Source organism: Calonectris borealis, chromosome 10 (assembly GCF_964195595.1).
Source record: "Calonectris borealis chromosome 10, bCalBor7.hap1.2, whole genome shotgun sequence".
NCBI lineage: Eukaryota > Metazoa > Chordata > Aves > Procellariiformes > Procellariidae > Calonectris > Calonectris borealis.
Genome location: NC_134321.1, coordinates 1170080 through 1184516, shown reverse-complemented (window position 1 = coordinate 1184516; position 14437 = coordinate 1170080). Strand labels below are relative to the sequence as shown.

The 14437-nt window shown below is 51.2% G+C and overlaps 1 protein-coding gene across 1 annotated transcript in view; it reads left to right on the top strand.

The window, feature by feature from the left end:
- Nucleotides 1-14078, top strand: part of LMCD1 (LIM and cysteine rich domains 1) — a 34672-nt gene extending 20594 nt beyond the window's left edge. Inside the window, exons 4-6 of the mRNA XM_075158578.1 lie at nucleotides 4872-5207; nucleotides 10950-11165; nucleotides 11643-14078. Coding sequence (XP_075014679.1) covers nucleotides 4872-5207; nucleotides 10950-11165; nucleotides 11643-11801 — 711 coding nt within the window. The 3' untranslated portion in view covers nucleotides 11802-14078. The remainder of the gene's footprint in view (nucleotides 1-4871; nucleotides 5208-10949; nucleotides 11166-11642) is intronic.
- Nucleotides 14079-14437: the final 359 nt, after the last annotated feature.

Sequence of the window (14437 nt, the reverse complement as noted above, 5' to 3'; positions counted from 1 at the left end):
ATTTCTAGGAGAAGTCTTAATGGGTTTTACAACTAAAAGCTCGCTACTTTGGTAAAGCTCATGTCCAATAAAAACATTGCTGAGGAGAGATCCCATCTCCGCTCTCCTGCCAGTTGTACAACGCCTGTGCAGCCCACGCAGGCGTTCGCATGCTCCAAAACCCCAGGCTGGAATTGGGAGCAATTCCTCCAGGCCTTCTTGGGGCGTCTGGGCTGGGATTTGGTCCTCTCCCCAAACACCCCGGGAGGGCACCAAGGAGGGAGAAAGCTGTGCAAGCTGTGGGACACCCACAAGGACAACGAGTTAACCCCAGAGACCTGTCTCGTTGCTCTAAAAGCATGGAGTGCCTGGACCAGACTTCTGGGAGCAGCAGTGGAGACAAGCTGTTTGGGGGGCTCATTTGGCAGGAGGAGCTGGCCTGGGCTTTGACCTCCCTCTTGGAGAGGGAGGTCCTGCCTTGCTTGTTGAGTCTGACCTCTTGCAAGTCTGGGTGTGAGCCTGTCCCAGAACCGGCCAGCGCAGGTGGAGGTGGCTAGCTGGGACACTTCCACTAACCTGCAGGGTTTTTTCAGCAAACTTCAGGAAATTATGCTTCAGTCTGTCTCAAAAGCAGAGAAACTAGATCAATGTGGAAAGAACTAATGCTGCATCTAAATCCAGAGCTGTGTTTGTAAATTATTCTGTTATGGAAATGGGCTTTAATGATAATGGCAAAATAACTTTCCTCTTTAATATAGTAATTATTTTCTTTGCTTGCTGAGGTAGTCGTTAAACTCTTGGACTTAAAATAGGCCTGACATCTCAGGTTTATTAACCAGGAGAGCAACTAGTGCTCGCTTGTGCCTCTGTAAATCACAAATGCCCCTAAAGCTCCCCAGAACGCAGCCTTGTTTCCTGTTGAATGCTGCGTCACCTCAGCCCCGACGAGTGTCCGTAGGAGTACCGAAACAGTGCTCGCTTCGTGGCTTAACTTCTTTGTAATGCTGTTTTCTTTAATTTCGTCTCGGATTTGCTGGGCAAGCAGACAGGGGAAAGGGGGTTTAAATTCTGCTTGTGGTGGGCAGCGCCGTGCTGGGGGGCGGTCGGGTGGCTGTGCCTCGGGGCCCCCAGCTCCTGCTGCAGAACATCCTTGAGCGGCCGAGCGGAGCCGCGGCGCGGAGCCCCTGTGCCCGGGGACCCTCCCACCGCCCGTCCCTGTCCCCAGCAGGCCTGCGGAGCTGCTCCCCCGGGAGCTTGTCGTGCCGAGGCAAAGCTCCTGGCCTGGAGCAAAGCTGAGCCGAGCTCTGCGCGGGAGCACCCTGCCCGCGGCTCCTGCTGCGTGGGCACGAGCCCTGCCCGGTGCTGCCACCTCAGGAGCCCTCCCAGACTCAGCACTGGAGCTGGGATTTTTTTTTCCTTACAGCTAAACGTAGTCTGGTCCAAATAAAAAAATATTTCTGTTTAGGTTTTTGTAAAGAGAACTCGGGGTAAAAAGGGGAGATGGGGAACGTGGTCCCATGCTGAGGGCTGGATCCAAAACCGAGCCCCCAGCCCCTCCTTCCCTCCTGCGCCTGCTTTCTGTCCGGGCGAGCAATATTGCCATGTGGGAACGAGTGGAAGTGGGTTTCGGTGTGTATTAGCCAGCAGAGCACTTCTTGAGGGAAAGCATTTAACTGGCTTTTAACTGTGTTGTGGTACTAAAAACACTACATATTACACTGTCATTAGTGGACAGCTTTTGCTCTTCAAATTAAACAAATAGTTTAAAGCTGCTCAAAATTGCAACCAGATTTTTTAAAGAAGAGTTGGGGAAACAAAAGTGAAATTGCAGCTGCAGACCCGAGAGGCAGACTGATTATTTCTTCTTAAAACTCAGTTGCCACCACCCCCTTGGAAAGGCTGACTGGGGGTGGCATGCGGTCTGTACTGGGAATGCAGCTGTGGTGCTAACTGGAGCAGACCACTGGGCTTTAACGGAGGACTGAGACCCCTTGTATCCAACTGCCGGGCTGTTTAATCGTAGTCTCCTCTTCCTTTCCCTTTCCTTCGGTAGGAGCTGGCCCCGCCGGAATGTTTGTTTAACCACTGTTTGCCTCCTGCAGGTCTGGGGGGAATCGGGGAGCTCCTGAGGGATGGGGAGAACAATGATGGCACTCTTCCCACCCAGCCTGACTTACTAAGCATGCTGACCAGCCGGGATTTATCGGAAACCCAGGTTTCACTGCTGGCGAGGGGGCAGCTCAGAGGTGCTTCAGGAAAGCTGTGGGATTCTTTGTAGCGCCTGAACAGCCTGCAAGATATCTTGGTTCAAGTAAACAACGTGCAGGACAGCTGAAGACAACCTTGGTAAATCTTGGCTTGAAGATCAGCTTGACAAACTTTTGGGAGAAATGCTGGATGTCAGCCATTCTCGGGATAGTTCAAAAGGGATTTGGGCCAGAAAGCTTTTAGTGCATAACTGAGTCGCTCCAGTGATTTCCTTCTGAAGGCAGGCTGGAAACTTGGGATTGTTTTTAATGTTGTTATCCTGATTGGATGGTCCAATAATAGGAGGAAGTTCAGAGCGTGTTTTCATTAAGCTGTGCCTGGAGAAGTTATGAAGTAGATTGAGGAAAGCGAAAAGAACAGATCATAAAATATCTCCAAAATCCAGTAGTTAACAGTGAAAACTTAAAATGCTCTTCCTCAAGATCATCTGTGCTAAGGAAATATAGTAAAGCATTTGACCATGATAATACATGGTAGCAGCAAAAGAAACAACTTTTTATTATCCTTCATTTCAGTTTTTGATGTCAGCTTGAATTTTCTTCCCTGATCTATTCTCTGGACACATTTTATGACATCTGCAATTATAACTGTAAGCATTCCCTTGATCAGGGAGTGAAATCCCACCACACGTCTGGGCAGATACTGAAACCTGCCACTGACCAGTCCAACCGTCCTTTTAGGAAGGGCTTGAGACTTTGCTTTTCTCTCTCACTTCCAGCACAGACATTCTGTATTGGCCGCGGGGACTGTGGTGCTGGAGTGGGGCAGGATGCTTCAGCTGCACGTGCTGGCGCGGTGCTATTCTCGTAGCTCTGGTGTAAGCGTTCATGAGTCTTGGCACGTTTGTGGTGGATTTAAGAATTTCTTCCATTAAGATCCTGCTAGCACCCTGCTAGCACTCTTGCTGCGGCTGAACCAAGCCAGAGCAGACTGCATAGCATGTGCTGTCTTAACGTTCACGGTCGTACAGCGTCGAGGCTTTGGTGGCTGCTCCTCCCGGTTGTCAGATACCCCGGGCAGTATCCTTTGTGGGGCAGTGCCTGTGTGAGGCCCGGGAGGAGCTGGCAGGGAGTTCTTGACTCTTGCTTCTGTAGTTCCTATTAGGATTTCTCACTTCTGGGAAAGCCATCTGTGCACCAGATCACTTCTACAGCGTCCTGCAGCTCTCTGACCAGCTCTTCCCCAGCAGCACCTTCTCCCATGGGGTGACGGCCCTCCCCCAGTAAACTTCTGGATGTCAAGCCTACCCTTTGCATGGAGGCACGATATACTGAGTGTTGATGTCTAGGATCATAATGTGCAGCGATGTTAACGTGCACTCCAAGAAATGGGGAAAAAGCCCTGCCTCCATTAGATCATTTATCTATTGCTGTTGCAAATCTTCAGGCAGGAATCTTGCCCTGCAGTGCTCCTGTCTGGCTGAAAGTAGCTGAGGTGGAAGCTGACTTTGAAGTTTTTACAGATGTGATGAGTTGTTCAGTGTTGTGCAAACGTTTCTGTGTTTAAAAGGCCACACTGAACCAGACTATGTACGTAAACAGTTAATTGCTCCTCTACTTTTTTAAAATTAAGTTTTCAAATGCTGACCAAGTAAGAAACAAATCTAATGCAGCTGGATGCTGGTCTTTAAAGCGGAATGGCAGAGAGCCAACTGGCTGCCCCTTAGCTCTTCACACTACAATAGGAAAAATGCCTTGAGTGGGAAACTCCCTTCCCTTAGCACCCGGCCAGAAGAAGTTAACTGTACAGACCCCATCGTCCTGCAGACGCTAATTCAGCGTGGGACAGACCTCTTGCAAAATCACGGTTTACTCTGCTTTTAAGGTAGTGGCTAGTGGCCAGTTGAGTAGGAGACTTTATTTTGGATAGTTTTCTGGCATTTACTTTCCATGTTGCAGGGCACCAGTGGCCAAACGCCTTCCCATTACTGCAGAATCAGTAGTCGGGTAGAGTTGGTGGCTGTCATACAGACTCAACTGCGATCCGACTGCTTTTTCTTGTATTAAGATTATTTTTTTTAATTGATAAAAGGTATCTTTTACTGTAAATTATGCTGCATGCAGCCCGTGAGGGCTATGGGGTGCTCTTGGTGCAGCCTCCGACCCGCTCCCCGGAGCTCTCCCTGTCCTGGCACGAGGCAGTGGGAAGCTGGCTGGTCTCAGGTTTTGATGTTTATGGGTTTCTGGTCTTCTCAGCAGCCCTGTTGTCAAATTACCTGGAATAGTGGCATGCTAGTGCTGGCGAGGGAGAGGGTGTGTTGGGATCTGGGTGCAAAGTAGTGAAGCAAGTCTTTGCTGCTTTGCTTTCCTGGGGGGTCTGTTTTGTGTCTTTTTTTTTAAAAAAAAACAAAACTAAAAATCCTCAAAAATCCACCCAACCTGTTTTCTGAGGATGAAATGATTAACAATAGCCTGGCTGCTTCTTGCATCTGGGTAAGTTCAGCCTTTTGTTTCTGAAGTGTAGGCTAGAACCAGCTCAAAGGGGAAGGGGGGGACGGGGCACGTTTTCCGCACGGCTCCGCGGCGCGAGCAGAGTGTCTGTTTGCAAAGCACCCGCACACAGAAAGCTCGTGCTTCCCTGCCGAAGGCGGCTCAGAGTAGCTCTCGGTGCTCTCTCCATCCCAGGCCATGCAGTACATGGAGCTGATCCCGAAGGAGATGCAGCCGGTGGCGGGGACGGACGGGGCGTACTATCGCCGGCGGCAGCTGATGAGACAACTCCCGCTGTACGACCAGGACCCGTCCCAGTGCCGCGGCCTGGCGGAGGACGAGCTGAAGCTGATGGAAGAATTTGTGAAGAAGTACAAAGCCGAGGCGCTGGGCGTTGGGGAGGTGGCACTGCCAGGCCAGGGCGGCGGCGGGAAGGAGGAGGGGAAGCCGCAAGACAAGAGCATCGCTGCCGACAAACCCCCCGAGTCCACCAACGGGGCCCTGGAGCGCGCGCCCGTGGGAGGGCACTACGTAAGTGCTGCGCTCCGCGGTGGCGGGGCGGGCTGGCAGGGGCGTCCCGGCTCTGCTCCGAGGCTGGGGAGCTTTCAGGAACAGATTCAACTAGAGGGGGTAGAAGATTGCCCCAGCCAGGGTTATCTGTTCCTTGTTCGCCATTGTGCTCCTGTGGGCTTCTCCAAGGCTGCTGCAGTGCTTTTCCAAACTACCGGAGCAGTGCTGCGGTGCCCAGTTGCATCTTTGGTACCGCACTGTGAAGGACCCCGGTGGGACCCCTCGCGTGCTCCTGCCAGCCCTGCTGAGCACAAGTATCCATCTGCCAGGGATGGGGGGGGGTTATCCCCTCTTCACCATCTCCCTCCCCCCACAGCAAAAGCTGTGCTGAACTATCAAGGTAAGCAAATTTTCCCGTTGGCTGTAGGAGCCGGTGATTTCAGCTTTGGATTCCTGGCAGCTCTGAAAGATTGAGCATGGCATGTCCACGGGTGATTGTGAGTCAATAAGGTACTCAAGATCCGAAACTGTTTTACTGCGAGTTAGCGAGCGTTTCCAGCTAGGCTTCCAGACCAATGCAAGAGGAAAGACCGCAAGTGACAGTAGGTGGTGGCTCAGTCTAATTAATGCAAAGCTGTGAACATGGAGATAGTGCTCCCAGGGCTGGAATCGCTCAGGGGAACTTTGAACAGACCATGCATGTCTCTGGCGTAAAAATACATTTCCACAGGGAAATGACTGAGATTCCCGAACACCCTTTTAGGCTGGTATTCTCCCAGCGCTGTCTGCAGTGGCCATTGTGGTTGCTGAACAAATGCTTATCGTAAAATATGGTGAGTGAAGATTTCCTACAGCCCTTGTGAGGGTAACTTGCAACAGAGGATTTAAAGCTGGGGAAAAAAATGGTGTCCGAGTGTTTTTAAGGCAAGATTTTTCTAGCCATTACTGCACTGAGATTGTAACATGTTAAAGGCAGTTTTCATTTTCATTCCATATTGGGTAATGTCTCCCCTCTGCTATGGCCTTTTCTCTTAACATGCATCTGACTTTCAGAGTCCAGTGATACAGTAAAAGCTTTTCACCATTGCAGCAAAATACTGAATTGGACAAAGAATTCTAAGCTAAAAACTAGCCAAAAAAGGAAGGTGTCCATTAAACATATTAATAAAAGTCAACTTAGCGATGAGGTTTATTTAGACTGCAAGTTTGTCCTTCCAAATAAATACATAACTGTGATGTTATTCTCTGTAGTTCAACGCATCATTTTTCTAGAGGCACTAGCTGAAAAATGGAACAGCTTCAAAAGCAGTTGCAGGAGATCCACTTTGACGGATACGCTGTGCAGCTCAGCTCGCAGCAGACTTAAGGAGTACTGTGGTTTCTTGCCGCACTGAAGACGGACCTCCTGTTTCCCACTAACAAAATACTGTTCGTTTTAATTTGATCTCCTGTGCAGGCATTAATGCAGCTGACCTGATATGAATGGACTGTTTCCCAGTATCTGAAATATGCTAAACTTCCAGGTCTACTGGCTTTTACAAAACTATGGAAGAAAAGTTTTGCCATAGAAAAATGAGATACAGCACTTTTCAGCCTCACACATACTGCGAAGTAAGTAGGTGGAGCAAAATGAGCTATATGAAGGCTGAGAATGGATGTAAAGGGACCATGAGAAATGAAGTGCACGAAGTCAAAGACATTGAAGGTTTTAATGTTGTCGATGTATTCTGGGTTGAAATGTAGGTCAGCACACCACAGGGGTGGAGGTTTAGGTACCTCTCCACCTGTGATCATCTCCTGTGTGTCTCCAAAACCCTGGCTGTCGAACATGCCGCCTGCTCCCAAGCCTGAGGAAGCTCGCCTGAGCCTCCCTCCGCCACCGCTCCCTGGGATGCCGCGGGTGATGCCCACGAGTGCCAGCAGCCTGCCCAGGGCCACGCCAGGGCTTGCTGTCCTCAGCGGGGAGCACGTTTGTCCTCAGACCTGCAGGATTGCAGCAACGAAGATGGCTTTTTGAGAAGATACGTGTGCCTGTGCAGGGGCATAGGGGGAAAATACGGTGCTGAATAGCTTATTTTGGAGATCCTGATTCTCAAGCAGTTTGTGTGATATTTCTTCATTGAGTCTATTAGAAGCAGGACACCCATTTGAATCTATTATATACCAAACCTCTTAATCAGCACCAGCAGCTTCACTTCAGCCTATTTCAGATCAAGGTGTGAGTCTGAACTACAGATTTATGAAGATTAGGTGTAAAAAAAAAAAAAAACACCCCACAAAAAAACCATCAAAAAAAAAAAAAACAACAAAAAAAAACCCCAAAAAACCACACCACCCTTGCAGTAGAAGAGAATGAACCCAGAAAGCACCAATGCTGCACCAAGAAACAAGCTGGAATGATTTCCTTAGGTGTTTGTGTGGTCCCTGTGCTAAGGTGGTTAAACCCCTTATTGCACACTCAGGCTAGCTGTGTTGAAATTGGTGTGTAAAGGAAAATATACAGGGCCAATGTAAATCACCACGAGAGAGGCATCTGAGCTCAAACAGCTTTTTGAACTCGTCTCGGCTGCAGAGAGGGGCCCCATCACTGTAATACATCTGTCCTACGGGCTGAATGTTCTCCACCGAGCATAAAGTCATCTTTAACCCTCCCAGAACTGGAAGGTCTTCTGGTGTTAAAAGCCACTGTGTTGGAATCAAATCAAATCCTGAAGCAGTTGATCAAAATTAGCCATTGTCCCAAAAAGCTTGAGGCCAGCAATGTAGTGAGTGCTCAGGGGGAGCCTTGTGGTGTCTGGGGAGCTCCTTCTGTGGGAGCTGTCATTGCAAAATAGCAGCCAGTGGAGAGAGCAGGCTTGAAAAAGCTTAGGAGAACGGGACACTTTCTTGGCCAGCACCTCTGGTAACTCTGCTAATAAAGTCTTCACTCCTCTCCCTACCTGTTGGAGATGTAAAATGAGTACCAAGCTGTAATCCCATCTTAAATTTGAAGAGCCACTTTTTTAGTGTGTAAATGGCAGGGGGATGGAAGTTATATGATGCTTAGGAAAAGCCCTGTGAATAATTGCCATAGAAAGAAGCAGCAAAATAAGTTGTTTTTTTAACAGTTCTTATTGGCAAGAAACTTGAGCTCGGAGTTGGAAAGCTGCTCGTGTTTGTTCTCGCTGTTAGATCTTGCAAGATAAGCAGGGCTGGGATGGATGGGTCTGGCGGCTTCTCTGGGGGTGACGCTGTGGAGGCAGCGGCAGGGTCGGGCTCCCTGGTGCCCTGAGTCGCCCAAATCTGGTGCCTTGGGGAGGTATCAGGGGCGTGGGGAAAAATACGGCCTGGGTCCCGTATGATGGGAGCCCGTCTGCCCTCCCTGACAGCGAGGCCGGCGTGCCCGGAGCTTCACCGCTTTTCTTGTTCGTACAGACCAGAAACAGCGCAGCTTCTGCTGGAGTTGACTCCTTCGTTGGCCTGGTCTTGGGAGAACTTAGAAATGCGTCTGAAGCCCTTCACAGTGGAAGGAGCCGTGTAAGCAGACAGATCCCCTTTCAGACTCGCAGGAAAGCCAAGCCAGGAAACATTTTGTCTCCTTGCGCTGCCTTCGCTCGTCATACGGGATTTGCTGGTAAAATAGGAGATGCCAGTCGGCTTGGTGGAACCGCTCCAAGGACTGTGGGGCCGTTACTGAAAATCCAGACTGAGTGAAGGAGGAGACAATAGCAAAATGCGTGGTGTGCTAGAATTAATAGTAACAAAACAAAGACAAGCCACTTGGTGGGTGCAGAAAGACCTGTAGCCTTCCGCTGTAAAGGGAGAAATGAGTTTAAGAAAACTCCTTAGATATAAAAAATAGTCTTCTCAGCGCTCGTGCCGTGAACTAGCGAAAGGGGCTGGATGTGGGGAGGGAACTTGCCTGCAGTCTGACGCTTGGGGAGCTCATAGAGGAACCCCGCTCCCTCTGCACCCCAGAGAGGCCGTTTCTGCTGCTGCTTTACTGGGCTTGGAGCAGTGAGGATCACCGGGGGGTCCTGCGCTCCCAGCGCGGGGCTTCCCAGGCCGTGGTGGCATCGGGGGGTTGTTCCTCGGGACACCTGCGGGAGGTCCCCTCCTCTGTCCCTGCCCCATCCCTGGGGCCCTCCTGCAGCTCAGGAACTGTTGGTTTACCTTCTGCTGAGAAACGGGTTTGTGTGTCTCTTCTACCCACCTATTAGAAACTTGTTGACTTAAATCAGAGCGTTTGTAATCGCTGTCTGAGCGCGGTGGGAGACTCCCGACCCCCCAGCCCTGTCCCCGCCGCTGTGCAAGTGCTCTGGCCGGGCCGGCAGCTTAAACCGCAACACGTGCGACGCGCAAGCTGCTTCGCGCTGTCTCTTGGTTTTGTAAAAGCCCCGGCCAGCCTGCTGCGGAGCGTGCTGGTGGAAGTCTGGCCTTGCGGCCAAGGGCTCTGCTGGAAGAGACTCCAGCTGCTACTCAAGAGCACTTCTTTTAGGGAGTGACAAAGCACAGACCCAGCAGCTATTAGCCTGACCTGGACTATCCAGGCTTAAATGGGAACTTAAATAACAGCCCCTCAGCCGTCACCTTCAGAGAGGAGAGCTTTAAAGCTTGCTCTTAACTAACCGCAGGATCACTCTGCAGGCACAGATAAAGAGTAAACCCAGTTGGTCTTGTGTGTAATATGCATAGATGCTAATTAATCATCAGATTAGCCAAATCTAATTCTGTCTCTGGACTGTTATAAATTGAAAGCACTGTGCTGAAATCTGTACAGTGACATCTGTCTTATGCATAGAAGTATATATCAAAAAAACAGTGAGTAAAGACCAAAGTTCCTAACCTCTATGCAAAATAACATCTTTGACATGCTGCCCCTCTGCGCTGTAGGATGTCTTAATTCTTTCTTGGAGAACCTTTGGATTTTGGTGAAGGTTGGTTTTAGCTTGGGGGGGTCCCAAAGGCCAGACTTAGCTGATGGTGGGTAGTGCCATTCTTACCTGCCTGAGGATCTGGCTGGAAGAAAGTAAACGGTATTCCAGGTGAAGGCTGGCAAATATATATTTATAATGATTTTTAATTATATTATAATTATTAAATATATTACATTATATTACACTCTGTCCATACGCAGCACTTGTCCAAATGTTTGCACAGGTTGTGGGGCGATAGGCTTGGAGATGTTGCTTCTGTTGGCCATGGGTGCCCTGTGATGCTCTCTGTGATGTCCGAGTCCTGCTGCACAACTGAGACATTTTTCCTAGCACTTTTCTCGAGCTGCAACCATTGCTTTCTCTTCAGTTTAGAGTTTCCTTGCCCTTCCACCTCGCTGCACTGTTTCTCTAGCCTCATTTCGGACTGGTGCCTTCGCTGGGCTTTCCAAGCAGATACAGCTGTGAAATCTGGCTGTGGCATTCTCAAGTTTCCCTTCACAGAACAAGAGCTCAAACAAAAACAACCTAAGCCACACAGCGTAGCAGTCCTGGAATTAAACGTTTTATTTCCACTGCCCTCCTTGGCGCTATGGGATGTCGAGCAGGAACACAGTCGGTCCTTCAGACCATGTAGAAGTGGGAAGTGTTGAGGACGGGCTTGGGGAGTGTTGTTCTGTTTTGTTAACTGTGCTTCCTACCAGCTGTGGGGTTAAGAACGAGGCGTTGAAAAGATGCCGTGAATCAGTACATCTGTAGTAAATATCCGTCCCGTGCCCTGTACGTCGCTGCTTTGTTCCCGCCGGACGCGCGCCCGGCCCCAGGCTGACTCGCCGCCTCTCTGTTGCAGCGCTGCGAGACCTGCAAGCAGGCGGTGCCGGGGGACTGCCCGGTGGTGTACGCCGACAGGGCGGGCTACTCCCGGCAGTGGCACCCGGCGTGCTTCGTGTGCTGCCGGTGCTCCGAGCCCCTCGTCGACCTCATCTACTTCTGGAAGAGCGGGGCCGCCTGGTGCGGGCGCCACTACTGCGAGAGCCTCCGGCCGCGCTGCGCCGGCTGCGACGAGGTAGGGACCGGCCGGCTTCCCCCTGCCCGGCCTCCCCGCCTGCGCTGGGGGCCTGGCGCGGGCTGATTCGGGGCTTCTCTGGCGTGCGTTAGCCTGCTTGCCCCCCGGGAGCGGCATCCTTCTGGTGCTGGTCACCGGGGCTGCGGCTGCTCGGGGAGCTGGAGCTGCCTAAAGGAAACGGGGTAAAGCAGCGTGGCGTTAATGACGGTCTCAGCTGGCTGTGCCATATCTAACTCAGAGCAACAACCCACTCCAGTTGCATTTAAAACCTGATGGTTTTATAGTTCTTAATTGCAGCCCGTGACTTCAGCTCAATTGCTCAGGAGCAGCCCTTGTGCCTTTTATTTACCCCTTCCCAAAGCCTGGCCTCCATGGCCAGCAGCCATGGTGGGAGGTGTGGGGCTGGTTCTCCCCGCTCCCGCCGTGCTCCGGCTTGGCGAGATGGTGGAAATAAGCAATTGTCTGTCTGTCCTGCAGATCATCTTCTCGGAGGACTACCAGCAGGCAGAAGGGATGGCCTGGCACAAGAAGCACTTTGCCTGCCTGGAGTGCGAGACGCTGCTGACCGGCAAACCCTTCGCTCTGGACAAGGCCAGCCTCCTGTGCACCACCTGCAGCAAAAGCAAACGCCTCTGAGCGGGGAGCAGCCCGGGCGCGACGCGGGCTCCCCGCGGTCCCGCCAGGACTGGGGTCATTTGACAAGCACATGAGAAGGGGAAGGTTAACAATTAGAGCCTGGCTATTCACTTGCAAGCAACTAAGTGCCCCCTTGCATCCCATACAGCTTGCAGGAGAATATTTCCTTGAGGAGGAAGCAAAGGAAATTTGTTCGCCTGTGGGTGGGAGGTACACGGTGTATCTGGCTAGGAGGGACCGAAAAGGAAGTTCCGTGTTGTGCTGGTTTTTATAAAGTCTCTCCAAGCTTCTTATGACTAAGATCTTGCAATAGTCTTTCGGAAATAATACATCTCAAAAGTAACTTTTGGCATACTAAACCTACGGTCCTGGTCAAAAACAAGGGTTGGTCGTATTTTTTTAAATCCATACTGGAAGTTTATGCTAACAGGCTGCTGACAACTGTACTAAAGCAATGGGTTTGAAGAATTTGATTAACCTGGGTGATTACTTTCTGAAAGGAGATGATATAAAATTGCAGGACATGTAGCTGTAGCTTTCTCCTCCTAAGAGTACAATAATGTAAAAACAATGAGTTGGCACACGGGGCGATTGCTTTAACCCTGGCGGGACGGGAAGGGCGCAGCTCTGGCCCGGGGCAGCCGACTGGCTCAACCCGTGCGAGCTTTAGCCCTGAAACTGGAATGCCAAAAGCATTCCTGGCCGGTCCCACCCGAGCAGGCTCCCCGGCCTCTCGCCTGCCTCCGACTGCCTGTTATTCCAGGCGAGCGTGTTTCCACAGAGCGGCATTGTGTTCCCACCGCGATGCTGGAGGTCGTTAAGCATTTAAAGTATGGGCCTTTATTTTGGCTGGGTTTGACCAGGAATTTTATGGAAAACAGCTTTGCAGCCTAAGCTGTCTTGGCGGGGGGGTTTGTGCCTGAAATGCTGCAATGCCAGTTTTTCCCTACCAGTGACCCCCTCCGGGAAGCAGGGAAGCATACCTTCCCCTCGGAGCCGGCAGCACCCTCGCCCCGGGCTCTGCCCCGCTCCTCCTCCCGCAGCTCCCCCGTCCCCTCTTGGATCTGACAGGGGTGACACATCCCAGGATCCGGCACTGAGTCTGCGCATAGTATTTGTTCCCTAAGTCATGCGATGCTTCTGGTAGTCACTGAAAATATCAGGTAGCCCAGGCTGGCAGATGTCTGTGTGCTCGGTCTTTTTTCTTATATTAAATGTCTACGTTATTTGCCAGAGAACTGGAATATTTTTTTGCAGAGATGAGAGTGCAAGGAGCTCACGATTGCTAGGTTTTCTTTCTGGTACAGAAGATGCTGGTTTCTCTTTAAAGCGTGCTCCATGCTGTGGATGTTTGCTTGCTTATGATAAAGTAACTTGCAAATGAGAGTTGGGGGAAGCTGAACCTGCTGCAAGCCCGGGCCGGACTCTGCCCCTCCGCCGCGTGTGTCGGGGGATGCCCCGCTCCGCTGCTGGGGAGGAGCAGGCCATGTCCATCACCATCTTTGGGTGGGTGAGACCGATGTGTGTAAAGACATACCTGTGCGTGAGCTCCTCCTCCTCGGTCCAGCCCTGTGCTCTTGCGTGGTTGACTTTCCTGGAAATGCTGGGGTAACTAAAGAGTAAATGAAATTCTTGCTCCGGAGCTGGAGCAGAGCAGGAAAATCCCGAGGTGGCAGCGACAGCCGTAGCTGTGGGGTGATGGAGGTGTGTGCAGGGTATCGCGGTGCACGTGCTCCCGGGGTCGCTTGTCCATCTCGGGTTGGTCAACGATGCGTTGAGTGCCTGGGGGTGTCGCTTCTGCAAACCCGGCCGGATGCTGCAAGTCAAGAGAGGGTGTGTAGACCTGAAGTTGTGCGAGGAATAATAAAGCTCCCTTGGATACAGGCACTTTGGTTATAAGTAAAGTGGGAATGAAAAATAAAGCCCTGTGCTTAGCTTTATTGCCTCTTCTTCATTTTGTTACAAAGGAAATGTCTTTACATCTTTGAATTTTTTTTAAAGACACATTGTTGTTCTAAACCCTGCAATGTTAAGGCAGCCAAAAGTGCACGCCCTCAGTGTAAGCAGTGCTGGGAGTAGTGTGATCATCGATGAAACGCTATTTCAGCCCAGGTGTTAACATCCAAACAGCATTTCCTGATGGGACGTCAGTGACCATTTGCGCACAGAGCTGGCTACCTCTTCGAGTGATCTGCCTACGAGGTGGGTGCACAGCCGTTACACAGGTGTCTGGAAGAAAATTAATTGTGGGAAAAAAATAAACCAACAAAACACTGAGTTTTTAGAAGTAAAGACTACTGCCACCACAGAAAAGTCTTCTCCCTGGGTGTTTCTGCTTTGTTTTGCCTCGGCTGGCCGCGGGGTTCTTGCCGGGCTTGTGATGAACTGAGCGCAGGGGAGGGGTGAGCCAGACCCCTGACCGCAGCGGGGCGTTCCTTAAACGTCCGTGTCTGAATGGGGACGCTGGCTGTCCCCGCTCCGGAGCTGCTTCCCCCTGCAGCCACCCACCCTCCCCAGCTGGGGGGGTCTGTGCCAGGCAGTGTGGTCCCGCTCCCCGCCTTGCAGGGTGGGGGGCTTGGGGGACCCCATCAGCTGGGTGCTGTGCTCTGGGCACTGACACTGTTGAGTCCCACAAA